Source organism: Hippocampus zosterae, chromosome 21 (genome assembly GCF_025434085.1).
Source record: "Hippocampus zosterae strain Florida chromosome 21, ASM2543408v3, whole genome shotgun sequence".
In the NCBI taxonomy this organism is placed as follows: Eukaryota; Metazoa; Chordata; class Actinopteri; order Syngnathiformes; family Syngnathidae; genus Hippocampus; species Hippocampus zosterae.
This window is the reverse complement of record NC_067471.1, coordinates 5,417,602-5,436,689: the sequence shown is the minus strand read 5'-3', so window position 1 is coordinate 5,436,689 and position 19,088 is coordinate 5,417,602. Positions and strand designations below refer to the sequence as shown.

Below are 19,088 nucleotides of genomic sequence, written 5' to 3'. Positions count from 1 at the left end.
CCAAAGCACGTCGAGTGTACCTGCGCCCCAGAAGCTCAGCTTCCTCCTCCTTGACGACGTCGTGTTCTTTCTGCATCTCGCCGCACTTCCTCCGCCCGTCCTCCACTCGGGCCCGGAGAGCCTCCAGCTCCCTGGCCAGCTCCTCCTTTTGTGCCCTGAGGTGGTCGTTTTGCTCCTCGGCCTCCTCCGCTTGCCGCCTGACGCCTGCGAGCCGACCGTCCGTCGCTTCCAGCGTCTTGGCGGCGTCTCTAAAGGCCGATTTGTGCAAATGAGGAAGGCTCGCACTTCACGCCGGACACTAAAAGCGGCATTCGTTACGTCTTGACACTTTCGCTTCCAAAGTGGCAACAAACACCTTTTAGCGAGAGAGGGGGAGCATATCAGGCGCTGAATTGAGCCATTTGTGTTTTCTTGCGCCAGCCCATTCCCCGAGTTTATATCCCCCCGATGGTTTGGAACATTTCCCGCACTTATTGGACACAGATTGTTGAACGTGTATCAGGTACTCACTCCATCATGGAGCGCTTCTCTGCAATCTCCTTTAAAATCTGCTCAGGTGCGGCGAGGAGCCGAGTTTTCTCCGCCTTTGCGAGCACGCAAACACACAAGAGAGGGAAGAAAGTAGATTTGTTATTTTATTGATGGTGAAGATGGAGCCAATGCCCGCTCACACACATACACACACCTCTTTGATTTGTCGGATTTTCATCATTTCGTCCAGCTCTTTCGCTTCCTCGAGTGTCTGCATTTGGTACGTTTCCATGTCTTCCTTCAGGGCGCTGGGCGAGACAAACGCGGAGAAGGTACGCGCCCAAGTTTCATACACAATTCATGTTTCGCGGGGCGGAGACGCTGGAGAAAATAAATACCTGATTTCCATCTGTCTGTGGGCCACTTCTTTTTTCAGTTTCTCACATTTGTCCTGCAGGGTCGCGGTGGCGCTCTCCAGTTCGTGTGGGATCTGACGGCGGATTAATTATCAGCTGGGGAATGTAGCAAATAATTGCTCGCGTCACTTTTTGCGCGGCATACATATGCCGAGGGCCGGGCGAGTGGCGACGCAAGGCCTTATTTCAAGGTATCGAGTAGTCCAAATGGGTGTCGATACCAACCATCCGATACCCCTCGCCGTGGCACTTTTGCTCTCATTCTTCCACCTTTTGTCAGAAATGTTTTTAATTTTAATTTAACCAGTGCATCATTTAAAAATGTTCAAATTAAATTGATGCATCAATTATTTTTTTTTTCAAATTAAATTGATGCATCAATTAATTATTCTCAAATTAAATTGATGCAGGCGGCCCGGTAGACCAGTGGTTAGCACGTCGGCTTCACAGTGCAGTGCAGATTCCAGCTCCGGCCTCCCGGTGTAGAGTTTGCATGTTCTCCCCGGGCCTGCGTGGGTTTTCTCCGGGTGCTCCGGTTTCCTCCCACATCCCAAAAACATGCGTGGCAGGCTGATTGGACGCTCTAAATTGTCCCTAGGTGTGAGTGTGAGCATGAATGGTTGTTCGTCTCTGTGTGCCCTGTGATTGGCTGGCAACCGATTCAGGGTGTCCCCCGCCTACTGCCCGAAGCCGGCTGGGATTGGCTCCAACACCCCCGCGACCCAAGTGAGGATCAAGCGGTTCGGAAAATGGATGGATGGATAAATTGATGCACTGGTAGTATCGGTCACTTGGTATCTGTCTCGGTGTTGAGTACTCGTTGGTATCAAACATCCCTGTGTATATGCTTTAAAACTAAAACGCCAACTGTTGCTGTGATAATGTTAGGAATTAGAGGTGGCTCTAACAGCTGCGGGTATTACATTTAAAAAAATAATAATAATAAATCGTCCTCATTGCAGTCCTCAAATTTTGGTGCACATCTGGCCAAACCTGTAAAAGTGTCAACTTTGATTTCAGTCCCGTTACGCAGTCATCAAGATTTGACCACTTTTGACATTTTCCAAAGACGCCTTCAAGTACAGCTCAAATTCATCGGCCCTCAAGTGAAATCCACGTCCCGGCGAGACCGCGTGACGAGCGCGGCGATAAACTTACGTCAAGTTTCGCCGTGATGTCGTTCTCCTTCAGCAGACAGCGCTTCTCCTCCCGGAGCCTGCGCCAAGGTCAAAGTAAAGTGAAAGGAGAACTAGTGAATTGGAAAAATCTGGAACAAGAGAAGCAAACAGTAGATATTACTTGAGGGTTTTTTGTTTTGTTTTGTTCTTTTGGAAAGGGATCATTGGACTGAATGTTCGGGAAGCACCGGTGAATGTTATCACGTTGCCTGGCAATGTTCCAGTGACCTCCCGCCGACCTCCGGGGGAGCACCGGAGTGTTCTTTTCCATTTCTCTGGGTGCATCCGACCCCTTTAGACGCAGCGATATTGGCGTTGAGGGATTTGGGAGGAAGGAAAAAGGGAAGGCCTGTGGCAGAATTGAGGAAAATGGCTCGCGAGAGATGGGCGAAACCAGAGTGAGGGAAAACCGAAATAACTCCCGCACTGACGTCAAGACCCGAGCCTGCGCAGAGCACTCGGACATGTAAACACTTCACAGGGCGGAAATGTTAAATTCCACTGGCAACTGGCGTTTGGCTCTACAAACACGGCGATGTGATCATCATTTCCCTTCACAGTTAATCAATACCGTCGCATCAAAAAGTCAAAATTTTGACTCACCATTTGAGCTGGTGCTGTGTCACGTAATCTCTGTCCTCGGCCGCTCTCAGCTCGCCGAACGCCCGCTGGAGCTGCTGCCTCAACTCGCCCGCCTCGCTCGAGGGCTCCTCGGAGGAACCGGGCTCTTCGCTTCTCTCCGAGTCGGCTTGCAGCCGCCTCAGCTCGGCGCGGAGTCTCGTCGCCTCTTCCAGAAGCCGGACCTCCGAATCTTGGGCACTTTTGGAGGAAAGAGCGATGTAGAGAGTGGAGGAAAATCTTGACCAACGCTAGTTTGGTCAAGCTGGGAAAGTAGAAATAAAAAAAAATAATAATAAAAATAAAAAAAGGAATGATAACGGAGATTCGTAGAAGTGATGATGTAATGTAAACACACACACACACACTACTAAATACTACTACCACTACATAGCATGCAAACTGTAAAGTTTGTCAAAAGTAGAATTGTTACACTGGTAAATATTTGTAATGCCATCAAAAATGAATTTGGTATTTTATAGACGAAAAGGACTGCTGGAATGTGTGAAGTCATGAAAGCAAAAAAAAAAAAAAAAAAAAAAAAGATTAGCTTAGCACTGATTAGCTTAGCACAAAAGTCGCTGTTGTGCCTTTCACAAAAAGCTTGTTTTTTTTTGTTTATTTTACTTACATGCTTCTGACTACTCCAAAAAAAATGGAATTAGCTTAGCTTTCCAGTTTTTTTTCTGGGATTCAACTACATTCATGGTGAAAGTAAATTAGTTTTGGCACACGGGTCAGGTGTCGCCACCCTTCTTCTCAACTTGAGCTTTGCAGTCTTTGGCTCCCGCATATCAACCACACCAAAAATTAAATAAATGCATGGCGGTCGACGTTTGCTTCCACTCAAAACACTGTCGCATACCTCTTCACTTCATCGCTCAGTTGCCTGTGGATGGCTTTCAACTTGTCCACCTTCGTCCGACTCATTTTGCCCCGCGACAGCATCTGAGAGGCAACAAAAAAAATTAAAATAAAAGGCCCCAGTTGGCGTCAATAAAAACGGAGGCATTAAAAACACTGACAAATGCATACTAACTCTTCGCGTTAATAGGTGGGTGCGATAAACCCCAAACGCTTTCAAACGGTTCAACGAACCTTGATCGACACAAATCAAAACAACCTAGTGGGCTATAAAAAAATAAAAACGAATGATGGCCGATCGCAAATTCCGAAGATTAAAAAAAAAAAAGAATAAAAAGCGGCCCCCGTATGCCGCAGCAATTCTAAAGATTAAAAAGGTGAGCGGAAAGCCATGAAAGATATACAGCTGCGGGGCGGGAGGTGTGGGGGGCGGGGGGGGCATGTTGATGATTCCCCCTTTTGTGCAAAAGCGCCCATGGCCTTGATTATCTGTTTCAGTCTCTGAGTGAGTTGTTGTCGGGTAAATTTCCCCCCATGGCGTGCTACTTTCGGGTGTCACAATGATGGAAAAGGCAGACAGGTGCTCGGCTCTTATCTTCGGAGCCAGGCTGGTCGGGGTGAGGGGGATAATGAGGCGCGGTTATGGGGGTGGGGGGGGGGGTAACCTTGGCTGTTGGGCAAGTAATTTAAACACAGCCAAACTCACACACGTCGACGGTGTCATCCCGTCGGAGAATATCCCGAGCGCGTTCCTCCGGAGGGTGGGTGGGGGGTGGGGGGGTCCAAAGAGAGCGCGCGACGGGTTCATCAGATAATGGGGGGAATGTCGTAAACGTAAAGATTTATTTGGAGGCGTCTCATCTTGCGCTTGTTAGCAGTCAGACAATGTCAGGCCGGGACAAGCGAAACGTTACTGCCTGCTCTGCCTTTCCTTCAAAAATAAAAAAAATAAAAATAAAAAAAAAGCGCCACAATCTTCCTTCTTGAAATATTAAATGGGTCATTCGGGCCTGCGTGTTCATTGTTAGTCATGAAATTGATAGCAGGCGCCGGGATGGAACTTGATTCCCGCACAGGAATGAAAAGAATCGAGTCGATTTGGAAGCTTCTCGTGATTCACCAAATCAGTTTGGTGTCGTGATATTTTTTTTTTGGGAACCATGGTGGATGACTCGGCAGTGAAACGGCAGACATCTTGACGGCACGCTGAACGTTTTTTTTTTGGGGGGGGGGGGGTAATCTGAAACGGCCACGAAGCGTTTGGATGGTGATGAGACTTATTTGCCGCCGTGAAAGAGAATGGGAAGCTTTTTATGGGGCGAGCGGCGTATGGCGGAACATGTGGTCGGCCATCTTTGAAGTGAGACAATCGTTGAATTATATTTATGCCCGCAGACGGCGGCAGGCAACCTCGGAGGGGGGGGGGGGGGGGCCCCGCATGCACGTGCAACGAGGTAAAGAAAGAATGCATGAAAGGCACCTTGCAGAAATATGAAATTTGAACGTGGATTTTCGCTCAACCTCTCGAGTTGAGGCCACAACAAAAGCAAACATACAAAAATACAAAGTCATCGTTTTCTCGCCATGTGTGAGGTCCCTCACATTTTAAAAGAAAAAAAAAAGCATTGCCGTCATTGGCTTCGGTTACTGTGCAAAATCAGTGTAACGGAGTGCCCCAGGGCTCATGTGTAGGACTTGGATTATTTCCAAAGGGGAAAATTAATTCACCACCTCAATTCTTCGATCGGGTTGTGTTCCACTTACTTACTGTTATTTTCTACATTCTCCTTTGAAGGAGTCAACAAATATTTGGGTATTGAGACACGTCACTATGAACATGATCTCGAACAGGGTAGAAAACTTAATCAAATGAGTGGATTTTGACAGTGAAAAGCACATTTACGGACGAAGTGTGGCAGAATCAAAACGGAGGCATGACTGTTTTTGTCAGAACAACGTTTCTGGATTGATGTCATCTCACATGATCAGTTGTAAAAAAATAAATTCATTCATTCATCATTCACTCCCAAAGACGTTTTTAAACGTCTTTTCAGACTTGGTCTAGAATTGGCTGGAACTGAATGAGTTAACATCTGACGCAACATAAAAAAAATGACTCAGAGCACACAGAGAATGTTTAAGTGAGTGAATAGAGGGTATTGAGAAAAAAAAAAGTCTTGATGACATCCACGAGCGAGTCCGCGGGAGCCACTTAAAAGTTCGCTTTTTAAATTTTCATTCGGCAACGGCAACTGCAGGCGACCGCCGGTCCAAATTGAAATTAGTCGCCGGTACTGGACACAAAACACCAGCGACGATGATGAGTACAAATTTGTTTTCATGCTTCCCCCTCATTCCCTTGTGAGAAAGGGGGAGGAGAGGGGGGTGTGGGGGGGGGGGCGCATTAAATATTAATACAGGACATACTGTAAAGCAATTTGTAAGCCTCTAATGATGGATGCACCCAAATTAATTTCAAGCAAGCCAGTCCAGGAGGTTTGGAAAAAGCTTTTATGTCGGCGGGTTTAGAGTAAGAAGTGTGCCCTTGGAAGTGGAGAGTGACTGGGGGGGAGGGGGGGGGGGGCGGGGGAGCATCCCGCTTAAAGTCAGTCGAGTGGAGAGTTCCTGCGGGGAGACGGTTGTCACCAAGCAAATGGCCGCAGCCAAAGGACATAACCGTTTTCCACGTAAACATCCGCCTCTTAATTAAAAAAAATAATAAAATGAAGAAAAAAAAGACGTTGCGGCATTGCTCAAGTTCTCCAAATGCCACCGATACGTCCGAGGCCATTACGTAATAGCGCCGCGCCGTCCCACACCCTCCCTTCCCCTCTCCCTCCCTCGCTCGCCCTCATATTAATGACACGGCACTGAAAGCAGCGCCAGTTCCCCTGCACACTCTCATCCCTGCAGGTTGCGCTCACACACACACTCACACACACTCACGCAGATCTGACTCCGCTGGATTGCACCCGCTTTTTTCCCCCGTCGTTTCACAGCTTTTTTTTTTTTTTTCTCGTCGCAACTTAAAACCAAAAAATGAGGACTCTTCTGCTTTCCGCCGCTTTCCTTCTGCTGTCGCCGGGCACCTGCCGCGCAGCGGCGGACTTCCCCGGTACTTCCCACCAGAAGTGGGACGCGAGAGTAGCCTACACTTCGGGGGCGGATTCCGGCGCCTCCGGTTCCTGCGCCGTCAAGCTGAGACCCGCCGGCCAATGCGGGGGCTCCGGAGCCGGGGCGGAGGAGGGCGAGGAGTGCCCGTACCAGGTGACCCTGCCTCCTCTCACCGTTCAACTGCCGAAGCAGTTCCGGCTTTTGGAGAAGGCGATGAAGGAGCTGCAGAGCCTGAAGGAAGTGGTGAACAAGCTGAAGAGCAGCTGCCGGGAGTGCGGCGGCGGGCGGGGAAGCGGAGTCTACGGGAGCCAGCAGGCGGACCAGGGACAGACCAGGGATGTGGCGGGACTGAATCCGAGTGGACAGGACGTGCAAAGCGGGGCCAGTCAAGAAGAGAGGGACAACGGGATGGTATCCGGAGCTAACGTTGAAGGCGCCGGTGGAGGACACGGACATCACTTTGGGAAAATCCCGCCCGGTCCGAGCAGTATGCAGGAGATGCAGGTAAGAGGCGCCTTTTGGTTTCAAGGGCACTCCCTTCCCAATGTTTGGATTTCTGGTGGTTCGGTGATGATCGGCGATCGGCGTTGAGTCACGCGATCGCCACAATCGAGGCGATCGCCGTGAACGAGGCAATCGCCGCGATCGAGGCGATCGCCGCGATCGAAAAATTGTTCGATTTTAAATCAAACAATTTTTTTGGAAATCCGTGTTCTTCCAGGTGAAGCTGAACAGGATGTCGGTGAGCCTGCGCAACGCCCGCAACCAAATCTCCAACTTGCAAGGTCGCATGGAGGGCCTCAACCTGCTCAACATGGACAACGTGCAGTCCATGGTGGACAGACGAGTGGAGAACATCACCGGGGTGGTCAACAAGCTGAGCTCCACTTGCACCTCCCAATGCGCCGTCCAAACCACGCCGCAATGTGAGCCAATTCCGCCGCCATATTGGCAAGAGCGCCAATGCTCAAAAGGGGCCGTCTTGGAAATACTTGGCATAAAAATCGAAAGGAAAAGCAAACGTGTTTTGAATCATCGGGGAATTTCCGTTCAAAAGGGTTTTGTTTTTTTGTTTTTTTTCCCCTTCTCGCCTCGCTGGAGGGTGAAAGAGAATGCCATGCTATATTCGAGCAGGAAGATGCATGCAGCTTATTTCTAAGAAGATTAGTCGGGCGAATGGCGCAAAGGGAATTTCGACGTGCCCCTTTTTCTCCTTCAAAACGCCACTTCGACGCCGCTCTCAAACGTTTTTTTCTCCCCAATGCGGGTGCCCTTCATCGTTCAATTGCTGGTCTCAAAGATGCGCCTTTTTGCTTCTCGCTTTTCCTCTTTTGCCATCTAATCCCTCATGTCACATTTCGGAGGTCGTCCCCCCCACCCCCCATCCCTTCCTGTGGGTACTTAAAAAAAAAAAGGGAAGAAGCAGTAAAGCTGAGAGGAGAATCGCACCAACCAAATTTGAAATGGATCGCATGCGCGGGGGGGTGGGGGTGGGGGGGGATTTAGCCCGTGCGCGCTCCTGCAGCTCTTTGAATGGGCTTTAAAAAGTCATCTCCGAGCATCAGTCATGCGGTGCGAGGCGAAAGCTAAGTTGCCGTTTGAGCGCACGCGGCTCACTGTGTATATCCCAACTTATTTTGCCAGGACGCATCCCCGCTGCCGGCACTATTCTTCACTTCCACTCCTGCGGGGGGCAGGGGGGTGGGGGGGGGGTGAATTGGGGCCTTGAGGTGACCTGACAGGAATTAATGTTCACGTTCAGCCGCATTAACTCGCTTAAACAGCGAGAGCCGGGCCTCGACTTTTGTCCACTGGATGATTCTCCTCGTGAATGGAACGTTCAGCAAGGCACTTGGGTGAATTTAAAAATATATACATCTGGCTGCAAGACTATCTGACAGGAAACACATTTGTATTCCCGACAAGGGGGGGGGGGGGGCGATCTTACGAGGACTGGCTGTCATGTTGCATTTTGTCGCCAGTCACTTATCTCGGCGCAGTCAAACGTCAAACTGTCCGACTGCGTGACTCGGGCAAGGGGATCCAAACGGGGTTGGGGTGGCGGTCGGGGGGGTATCGGGTCGAAACCAAAATCTGACCACGAGGGTCAAATCGGCGGACGGCGCCTTCATCGGAGCGGCCGCTCAAAATGGTCTCGCTATAGGATGTTTGTTGTTGTGGATTCTGAAAGGGGGGGGGGGGGGGTTAAATTTGAAAAAAATCCGGGATCAGATCCGCGTACGTCATCGAGCCGCAGTTTCCCCATGAGAGCTGCATAACTGAACAGGCACATTGCGCAACATCCATCCCTCACCGAGGCAGGGGAAGTGTCTGCTTGAGTAATGGTACTAGGATGTACCAAGAGGGCGGGCGGGGGGTGGGGGGGGGGGGATAAGGGGGTGCATATTTTTCCTTCCCTTTCCCAAAAAAACTGGATGCCTGCCGTGACTTTTTAGCGTCATTGCTCGCCTCCATCCCCAATCTGCAGAAACCAGCACTGGAAAAAAAAAAAAAATGGAGTCCACCTGCAGTCTGCTCCGGTGTCGCGTTGAGATTCTAGATAAGCGCACGCCGCTGAGGGGTCGTTATATGCAAAAGTGCAGGACGTCGCCGGTGAGAAGAAGAGGGGGACGGGGGGGGGGGGGGGGATTGGCGAACCGTTTTGCGTCGGAATACAGCGCCCGCGGATTTCATTCAGCACTGAAAACTTTCATTATGATTAAAATTGAATTACTTTTCTTCAGCCTCCTCCTTGCCTCGGGGGCCATTTCTATTACGGTACTATTGGCAGGGCTGAGGAAGAAAAAAAAAATAATAGTGAGAGGAAAGTTAAAAAGAAAAAAAAAAGAAGATTGAATATCATCCAGTCACAATTCCTCTCACAAATAACCCTCGCCTCAATTCACTTTCTGCCCCCCCCCCCCCCCCAATCCCCATTCCCCAACCCCTACAGTCATCTTGGCCCCTCGGGACTGTTCCGACTACAACGTGCTGGAGACGAGGAAGAATGGGGTGTATCGCATCACCCCCGACCCCCGCAACGGAACGTTCGAGGCCTATTGTGACATGGAGTCCTTCGGCGGCGGCTGGACGGTGATACAACAGCGACTCGATGGGGTCCGTCAGCTTCAACCGCACTTGGAACGAATACAAGAAGGGCTTCGGGAACCTCAGGTAAAAGACTCGGGAATGAATTATGGCCCGTTCTCGTCCTTTTCGTTTACTGTCACTCGACTCTTCCTTTGCAAGCTGCCCCCCCCCCCCCCACTCCACCCTCTGTGCTCGTAAAGTAAACTCCGTATGACGAACAGTTGTCCTCTCGTGAACAAGCATAGCAGTCGCCACATAATTCATCACTATCTTTTTCACCCCCCCCCCCCCCCCACACACCTTTCCCCGCCACAGAGGTGAATTCTGGCTGGGTAACGACCACATCCACCTGCTGACAAAAGCCAAAGACATGATGGCTGGCGCATCGAGCTGGAGGATTTCGAGGGCGTGCGGGAGTACGCCAAGTACGACCAGTTCTACGTGGCCAACGACTTCCTGCGCTACAGGCTGTCCATCAGCGGCTACAGGTAGCGCGACAATCGAGACGCTCAAACCAAGTGTGTGGTGATTAAACCCCCCCCCCCCCCACCCCCCACCCCACTCCACCCTCGTGTGTCCTCGCAGCGGGACGGCCGGGAACGCCATCAGCTTCAACAAGCACTTCAACCACGACCAAAAGTTCTTCTCCACCCCGGACCGCGACAACGACATGTACCCCTCGGGAAACTGCGGCGCCTACTACAGCTCCGGTTGGTGGTTTGACGCCTGCATGTCGGCCAACCTCAACGGCAAGTACTACCACAAAAGGTACAAGGGGGTCAGGAACGGGATCTTCTGGGGGACGTGGCACAACATGTCGACGGAGTACTACCCGACCAACTACAGGCAGGCCTTCAAAACGGTCAAGATGATGATACGGCCCAAGAATTACGTTCCGTAACGGGAACGGGGAACGAATGATGGAAAAAAAAAATGGACAGACAGAAGTAGTACCGGAAACTTACTTACACATGTCAATAAACACGAACCTGTTGGGCAATTTGAAAACAGTCCAAAGTAGGGATGCACCGATATCAATGTCATATGTGTGCACTCGTAAAAAAAATTGTAATAATAATAAAATGGTCCGATACTATGACATCAAGAGCACATCGCCAGCCTGCTAGTTGTTGATCTGGCAATCAATGAGTTCCTCCATTTAGGTCGAAGCTCCCTGGTGGATGCCACCAGTATTGCATCTCAAAGATTAGGCTACGCACGAGAAAGTACACGCAACTCCGGAGTCAAAATGCAAATGGTTTCGTGAATCGATGATTCCTCTGATTCTAAAGCCAATTTAAAACAACTTGACCCTCACAGAGTCCAAAGTAAAAGACACGTAAACAAGCGTCCGTGTGGTATCCGCATCTAGAAAAGTGGTATCGGTGCATCCCTTGTCCTGAACAAAAATTCAAATAAGAGTTCTTTCATTTCTCCACTGTGGCGAATATAGCCGTCTAAATGTTGAATTAAAATGACAATAAACGACAATGGACTGTGAACAAAGACCGACGGTGTAAAAGCTAGCCTCCTGCGGGGGCCATCCTATTAAATGGGGTGTTACTATGGATGATATATTTTTTTTTCTCCACTTGTTCTCTGTCAATAATCCACTTCCTGTCCTGCTGCATCGTTCTATTAAACCAGATTAGACTCGGCTCAGCCACAGAAGTAGTTAAAACGAGTGAGCTGTCATTTTTTTTTCTCCACTACTCCGCTTTCATAAGTAACAACAGGCATTCGAGTGAGTTATACAAGAGCAGGATAGTCCCGTTTTGGAGAATGTCGAACTGGTGACAGGCAGAGGTACACAAGTAATAGCCGCCCAATTGTTCTTTTTTTTATTTTTTTAATACAACTCACTCGGCGCATATTACCCACAATACCAAGCATATTTGTGTTTTATTAATGACACAAAACAATAACACCACTACTGGAACAACAGAAAGAGTCATTATTTTTTTTAAAATCACTACTTGTATAATACTGCCACCTACCGCCAGATCACTGTATTGCATCATTTTATTCCCCCTAACACACTGTGAATGAGCAGAATGCAGGAAAGATTTGTTTCCATATTAAGGACGTGTACAGTATTTATTTTTTATTTTATGAAATTTGATAGACTTTATATGTCCGGGAGTCATAGAAAAAAACAAGGTCTGATAAGAATGATGATGTTTATATTTCAGCAATGAAGGAGACATTGTTGTGGCCATTCGTCGTATATTAATGAGTGAGTGGAAAGAAAGCTTGGCGTGTGTGTACAATATATTTTCTATCATTCATAGTCATTGTCATCCCAAAGGATATGCACTTTTGATATTTAAAACAAAATAAAGTTCAATTTCAATGGCTGTAATATGTGTGTGTTTTTTTTTTTACATTTATTGATGGCACTTAAGCACATTTGAATAAAATGTGTTATTGGGTGCATGTAGATGAGAGTCTGGCTACACTTTGGACTGGATATATATGAACAAATAATTATTAATACATACACATTCTCCGGCTCCAAAACAGAAATGTGCGAGGACAAGTAAACGACAGGAAAACCTAAGCCACGGTTTTTTAAAAATCCATACCTCATCCAGAAGCTCAAAAGTAGACCAAGCCGAAGGTGACATCTCCAAAAGTGACGCATCAGTCGCTTTGGCCACAAGAGGGGTGTCCTTCTCCTTCTTAACTTCTGTCTCCATATCTGGAAACAGACATAGATGGACATCAGATAGTTTCTAAGTAGAAAACAGTTAACTGCTGATAAATACAGTGTGTCTGAACCATGTTAAATAATATGTAAACATGAGTCTGGTCCTGTAATGTCCAGGGGATTGATTTATATTTTTGCTTTTTTTTTTTTAACCCAGTGTCTCATTTAATTCAAAACGTGAACAAACAGCGTTTTGAAAGTCACATTATTAATTAAAACCATTGTTTCTTCTGACGTCAGTCTATCAGCGCTAGGATGTATGATCGGCTAAATCGAAACTAGCTTGCGTCGATGTTACGTCTCATAAACAATGTGAGCAGAGTTGACCTACCTTGCTAATAAGCTTTCATAAGGTAGCTATGCCACGCTGAAAAAGCAAAACAACCGCTAAATACGACCGACAAACTACTGGGAACGTTCGTAAAACCGAATCAAATGACGATTTTCATTGCATTCAGCTGTGTTGGAGACGTCGGTTGCCGTAGCAACGACGCAGCGCGTTTAGTACGACGCCATGGAGACAATTCAAATAAAATTTTAAAAAATGAAAATTAATAGTTTCCCATGTTTTTTCTCGCTTTATCATCCACTCGGTTTAATATAGACCGTAGATATATATTTATAGAACATACTTTACAATAAATACATTATTGTGCTGCCTGGAATGTCCAGCAGGGGGCAGGGTAGAGCAAAGCATTACAATGTAGCCGAACGCACAATGGCCCTACTAAAGACTCTTGAGTCCAGTTTATGACTCAAAAGAGTCCGTATTATTCTATTTTTCATACATTAAACATGGGCAACAGAGTGGACCATCCAAAATGGATGTTGGAACACAACTGCCCAATGGCGTTATTATGATGTTAGGTGTACTAGCATTCGTGAAATCAAATAATTTTTGCGGAGATTCCAAAAAGTTGAGCTCTGCGGTCCATCATGCTTTTTTGGGGGGGGGGGGGGATTAATAATTCCCATGCTTACGTGAACCCATCTTATGATTTTAAACACATGTGGGAATGATCAAAGCTTCCCCAAATTTCTACCTCGGCTTCCTCAATGTACACAACAAACTCTTTCCATTGATCATCCTTCACAAGCTACAAAACCTGCATGTGCACAAAAGTCACCAGGTCTTTCCAACACCGTTTATCACCGAGGTTCCATAATGCACAACAGATGAAAATGATGCAAGAAGAGTCGCAAAGCACGACCGAACAGTGGGGATTACAGACTATGTTCAGTAGTAATGTTGGCAGCATTTATTTCCCCTCTTTCCACCCCGAGAGGGATTTTACATGGCTGCTTCCGAACACAGCTGCACGAATGACAGTATAGCTCCGGAGTGTTTGAACTGGAGGCGAGTTGTGCGGCGTCAGCGGTTTGCTCAACGCCCAGGCTGCCTCCGAATAATGTGAGAAATAGGATGACAGCGACGTAAATGCTGACGATGTAACGTATGGGCCGATGACTGGCGAGAAGGGTTGAGACATCCCGACACAAGAAAGATCAATCGGCTTGTAACTCTGATTTTATGAGGACATGCAGGCCGGACTCTGGGCAATTACAACTCGGATTGACTTTTTTTTTTTAATGGGTATGCTGGCTAAGAGCTACTATTACGAGCATCGAAATGAAAACAAACACGCACACGGTTATTGGTGTTTTTCCATAACCCCACAAAACGTTACGCTCCCTCTCGTCAAAAGTTGTCCTTGAGGCAAAGTGTCTGGAGACACTTCATTAACAGATGTTTCCAAAAAAAAAAAAAAAAAAAAAGCCTTACACCAGCTTTTATGGCGGCTTTGACGGAATCATTTGCACACTTTTAAAATAAATTGCTATGTCCTTGACGCATCCGATTGCATTTACAAGACAAAAGGCCGAAGAGGAGTTTAAATGAAGAACACGCATTTCATTACCGATTGAAGGGTCGGGAAATTTTGATGCCGCTCTTGCATTAGATGTTTATTTGTTAGACAATAAATTGGGAAAGGTTGAAAAGTCATTGGCATCATTTTGAGAGTACAATGGGTTGCAGTTGAAAAGCATCTGACCTCGTTCAAACCGCAATTTGTCGGAACAGTTACGAAACGTTGAGGGTCGGAATTTCGGGCGCTCGCTGATGTAAAAAAATCAAATAAAAAGTCGAGCGGTGCGTTCAGATTAGGGCTTAATTTGTGACCAGAATTTACAAAAAAAACCCAAATCATTGTTTCCCATTGAAATGAATGGCAAGGCCACTAATCCGTTGAAAAAAAGTGCTGTCATGAGGAAAACAGCCCTCTGTCATCATTTACTTTACAAAAAACTCATTTGTAACAACAAAAATTTCAAAAACGCGAATAAATCTGCTCGCCATCTTCCCTTCGGGGCTGACGTTTACTTCTGAACGGAAGCATAACAACAATTTGTATCCAGACTCTCTCTTAAGAGCTTTGACGCTCGGGAATAAAATTGCATTGACTTTGTTTTTTGGCATCGCCGTGACGACCGACGCTCAACGCTTCCCTGACCTATTTTGTTTGGTCTGTACCGAGAAAAGTTACCCATGGAGAAAAAGAAAAAAAATAAATTTGGACATTGGTCAAAGGTGTTGGCCAACAGCTGTCATTGTTTCATGACGCTTCGCCAGATTTAAAACTGGAACAACACAATTTAATTAAATCAGGTCAGACGGTATTTTGGGGTGTTTTTTTTTTTTTTTTTTCCGTGTTTCTACAATGTACCGTCTATTCCGGCTGAAAGTCTACATACTCAGCATCAGTTAATGGCCTTCACCGTAAAAGCCCCCTCCGGCAACGGCTTACTGGAACACGCTGACACACCGTCTTTGTGAGACAGATCCTGAACTTGTAAACCTCCTCTCCCGACGCCCTCCGCTAAAGAAGCAGTTAAGTAAATACTTGACCACGCGAAAGCATTTCAGAGATTTTTTTTTTTTTTTTTAAATCGTGCATTTGTGCTCCGGCTTGAAGGTTGGGAGGTGGGGGGCGGCAGGGGGAGGCTAGTGTCAGACTGTGTGGCAAGTTAATTGAATCCAGACATGTGACCTTTCAGCGGTTATCCATCCGAGGACACCAAACAACTGTCAAGGGAACGCACGGCCACTTTCTTGTTTTTGCTGAAGCGACAGCGAATAGGAGCGCTGGGTTCAAGCATTTGATGCCACATTTGGAAGGGGAGGGGGGGGGTGTCGCCTGAAAGTACACAAAAAATAGCAACAGATTAAATTCGTCTTCCGGCCTCACTTTGGTAGGCGCAGTTATGTCCTATAAATATTTGGGGGATTTTTCAATCGAGGGGTTTCATATCCATCACTTTATTTTTTTTTAATGGATTAATTGTTTTGCTAATGACACACAAAAGCAAAAACTCGGTCCCCAGAAACAACGTTGACACATTGCGGCGCAACGCAATAGAATAGCAACCAAATAAAATTGGCCAAAGTACAGTAAGCAAGACTAAAAATGAAGACACACACACACACACACACACAGGTATGTGTGAATTGCGGAGTTCAGACTGTTAAAAAAAAATGGAAATTGCGTCACGAGTGAGCCCGGATGGGAGCAATTAACTTCAGCTGTTCACCAGACCGAGAGGGCAGCCATTCATTTACATCCATAGTCACTCAGTGCATATATGGATGTTTGTGATGAAGGGGGGCTCTAGTGTTCCCCCTTTCATCCCGTTTGAAAACGGCGCTTCCCTTTTGGGGTTGGAGGTCTGTAATAAAAAAATAAAAAACAACGCCACGTGACAAGTTTTAGACAACGAGCAACAAAAAAAAAAATGTTCGTCATGTGTCGGGGCCAGTGTCCCCAAATCTGGTTTCTTTCCTTTTATTTTCTATTTCGTTTACTGTTCAAGCCGCAGAGAGACAGCCGTGTAATTTTCCGAGATGGCGCAGGCTTCTTGAAAAACACACTTTTCCATTCCCTTGCATGATATTCGCATTTTTCTTTTTTTTTTTCAACTCGTCTGTGGTGAAGAAGAAGAAGAAGAAAAAAAAACGCTGGAAATGTTTCTGAGGAGTATATGGAAGATTTTCGGTCGGGTACTTGGAGAGGTCCTCGCATCCACAGCATAATAACAGAGTGCACGGAACGAGAGGAACCATAATTGGCATGAAAAATATCGAGTCATCACCCTCAAACGTTGCGAGCAACGAGCAGTGCCGAAAATAACCGGGGTTGGTATCGAATGGTCCCAAAGGGGCGGAGATTGAGATGAGACCTTTCGTCTCCTCCTGCGCAGACTGTAGAAGTAACCGCGGCGGGAGCTTGGCAGCTCAAGAACACCCCCCCACCCCAAAAAAAAAAACAGACACCTAATGGGTACGCTGACAAGGCCAGACACATGTTTTTAATTACAAAGGAGCAAGGATGAGTGCTTAGCGAGTGACGAGATGCAGCTCGGGGGGGGCGGGGTCCTATCTCGGATGACCTATGAACCCGCCCGGAGTCAGCCGTGTTAGGTAATGATGTGTCTTTAAATCACACCGAGGACAGAAAAAAAAAACACACCCGCATAACGTGAGATGTGGTTATCGAACATGCCGGGGGGGGGGCTTCACGCGGAGATAAATGGCTGAGTGATGACTTAGCGGAGTGGAAAGACCCGACACGACAGCATCCCTGCGTGAGGCAATCAATCCACATGTCGAGCTTGCCCAACTTTTGGCGCCACGAAGTAAACGAAAACGGCACTTAAGGCTTTGATAAGAGCAAACGCTTCGGAGACCGTAGGTCCCCCCCCACCCCCCACAAACAATCTTGATCCGGGCACACTGCAGCACGGCGGCAGATAAACACAGCGCCGCCATGTTTTGAAAGCGCACATATTGGGGAAATGTTTTGAGCTTGTTCTTGCTGTCTGGGTGCCACCATGATGCTAGCTAGCACCGCCGCGTTTGAGAGTTAACGGACTCCGACAAATATAATTATTTCCTTTCTGGTAAAGGAGATAACTACCGTATTGGCCCGAATATAAGACGGTGGTTTTTGCATTGAAATAAGACTGAAAAAGTGGGGGGGTCGTCTTATATTCGGGGTCTAGACATTATACACATCCACGACGCTAGATGGCGCCAGGTAGCATTGAAGCGAATGCTGAACTTGACTCCCCAGGCCAAAACGAACCCCTGTCACGAAGAAGAAAAATAAAAAAAATAGCAGTAAGAAAGAAAAGACAAGAAAATAATGAAACAGAGAATGGAGAAACATAGCGACAATCTGGAGAAAAGTGGGTCGAAGATCGGCCAGGTTAACCGGCAGATGAGGAGAAGTTATGGTGTAAACTTCAAGATGTTTTTTTTCTCTCAAATAAATTGTTATAATCATTTGTTTCAGAGGTACCGTAATTATTTTCCGTATAAAAATAAATTTGGTGTTCAAAAAGTCTTTTTTCAAACGTGAGTTTTGAAAAAGAAGGGGTCGTCTTATATTCGGGGTCTAGACATTATACACATCCACGACGCTAGATGGCGCCAGGTATCATTGAAGCGAATGCTGAACTTGACTCCCCAGGCCAAAACGAACCCGTCACGAAGAAGAAGAAAAAAATAGCAGTAAGAAAGAAAAGAGAAGAAAATAATAGGAGAAATAACAGAAAATTGAGAAACGTAGCGACAATCTGGAGAAAAGTGGGTCGAAGATCGGCCAGGTTGAGGAGAAGTTATGGTGTAAACTTCAAGATGTTTTTTTTCTCTCAAATAAATTGTTATAATCATTTGTTTCAGATGTACTGTAATTATTTTCCGTATAAAAATGAATTTGGTGCTCAAAAAGTCTTTATTCAAACTTCAGTTTTGAAAAAGAGGGGGTCGTCTTATAATCAGGGCCGTCTTATATTCAGGCCAAGATGGTATTTGGCTTGTCGGACCACAAAAACCCGACTCAGCCTAAGACGTTCTTGAACATCCCCATTTCGCCCCCATTGCCTTCAGACGTCATTAATCACCAATCAGTCGTCAACAACTCATACCCGTAGATCAAAAGAGATCCAATGAACAGTTTTGATCCTAGCGGACTAGAAAATTTTTTTTGGTTCCCCACAATGCCTTTTTTCAATCCTGCTAAGCAGAAAAAAAAACTGTCTGGAGAAACCACAGAAATCCGCGATGCTTTTGTAACTTTGATAAAAGGCAGATACACATGTAAATAATTACCGCCTGCGGCTGGGAGTATTTTTGTGTACGTTCAGTCCATACGCCGCGACCCGACAACATAGGCTGAAAATTCTGGTTCAACATGTCTCCCCCCCCCCCCCCCCTCTGCAGGAACAGGATTCCGAGAACTAGTTACCACCAGGAAAGAATGTCATCATCACGCCGGGGCACGCGGGAATAGGATCCCGGTATTATGTTGACCCCCCGCACTTGGTGTCGCTAAATTGATTGCTAAGGTCCGTCACATTACGACAGAAGACCCCCCCAAAGGGCCGCAACGAGTTTTGTAAGACGGAATCCTGTCAGAGGTTTAACAACGAACCCATTCAAAGGGTATTCTTTTGTGTCTCCGTTGTCTGTCCGCAGACGCATTCCAATGCAGCTGCAAGAGGACTTTTAATCATCGACATCATGACATACATCCTGACCCGCCATGATAACCTGTCATTTGGCTATGG

General features: G+C 46.9%; 2 protein-coding genes across 6 annotated transcripts in view; one reads left to right on the top strand and one right to left on the bottom strand.

Moving 5' to 3' along the window:
• The window catches only part of ccdc146 (coiled-coil domain containing 146), a 52,109-nt gene that overhangs the window by 11,881 nt on the left and 21,140 nt on the right, over positions 1-19,088 (bottom strand). For 2 of the 5 annotated variants that reach the window (XM_052056093.1, XM_052056094.1), the window contains 8 exons: positions 12,337-12,452; positions 3,549-3,631; positions 2,669-2,884; positions 2,046-2,103; positions 870-961; positions 686-779; positions 511-584; positions 21-248 (listed from right to left, as the gene is read on the bottom strand). In XM_052056093.1, the coding sequence (XP_051912053.1) occupies positions 21-248; positions 511-584; positions 686-779; positions 870-961; positions 2,046-2,103; positions 2,669-2,884; positions 3,549-3,631; positions 12,337-12,452 (961 nt within the window). Of the gene's footprint in view, positions 1-20; positions 249-510; positions 585-685; positions 780-869; positions 962-2,045; positions 2,104-2,668; positions 2,885-3,548; positions 3,632-9,395; positions 9,455-12,336; positions 12,453-12,792; positions 13,411-15,511; positions 15,648-19,088 lie in introns of those variants that run through there. The other 3 variants (XM_052056097.1, XM_052056095.1, XM_052056096.1) reach the window with 3 other exon arrangements.
• On the top strand, positions 6,414-12,113 carry LOC127594164 (fibroleukin-like). The gene is given in 7 exon segments (XM_052056183.1): positions 6,414-7,165; positions 7,383-7,587; positions 9,615-9,775; positions 9,777-9,835; positions 10,067-10,130; positions 10,133-10,239; positions 10,337-12,113. Coding segments are annotated over 7 exon segments (1,491 nt in total). The 5' UTR covers positions 6,414-6,586; the 3' UTR covers positions 10,653-12,113.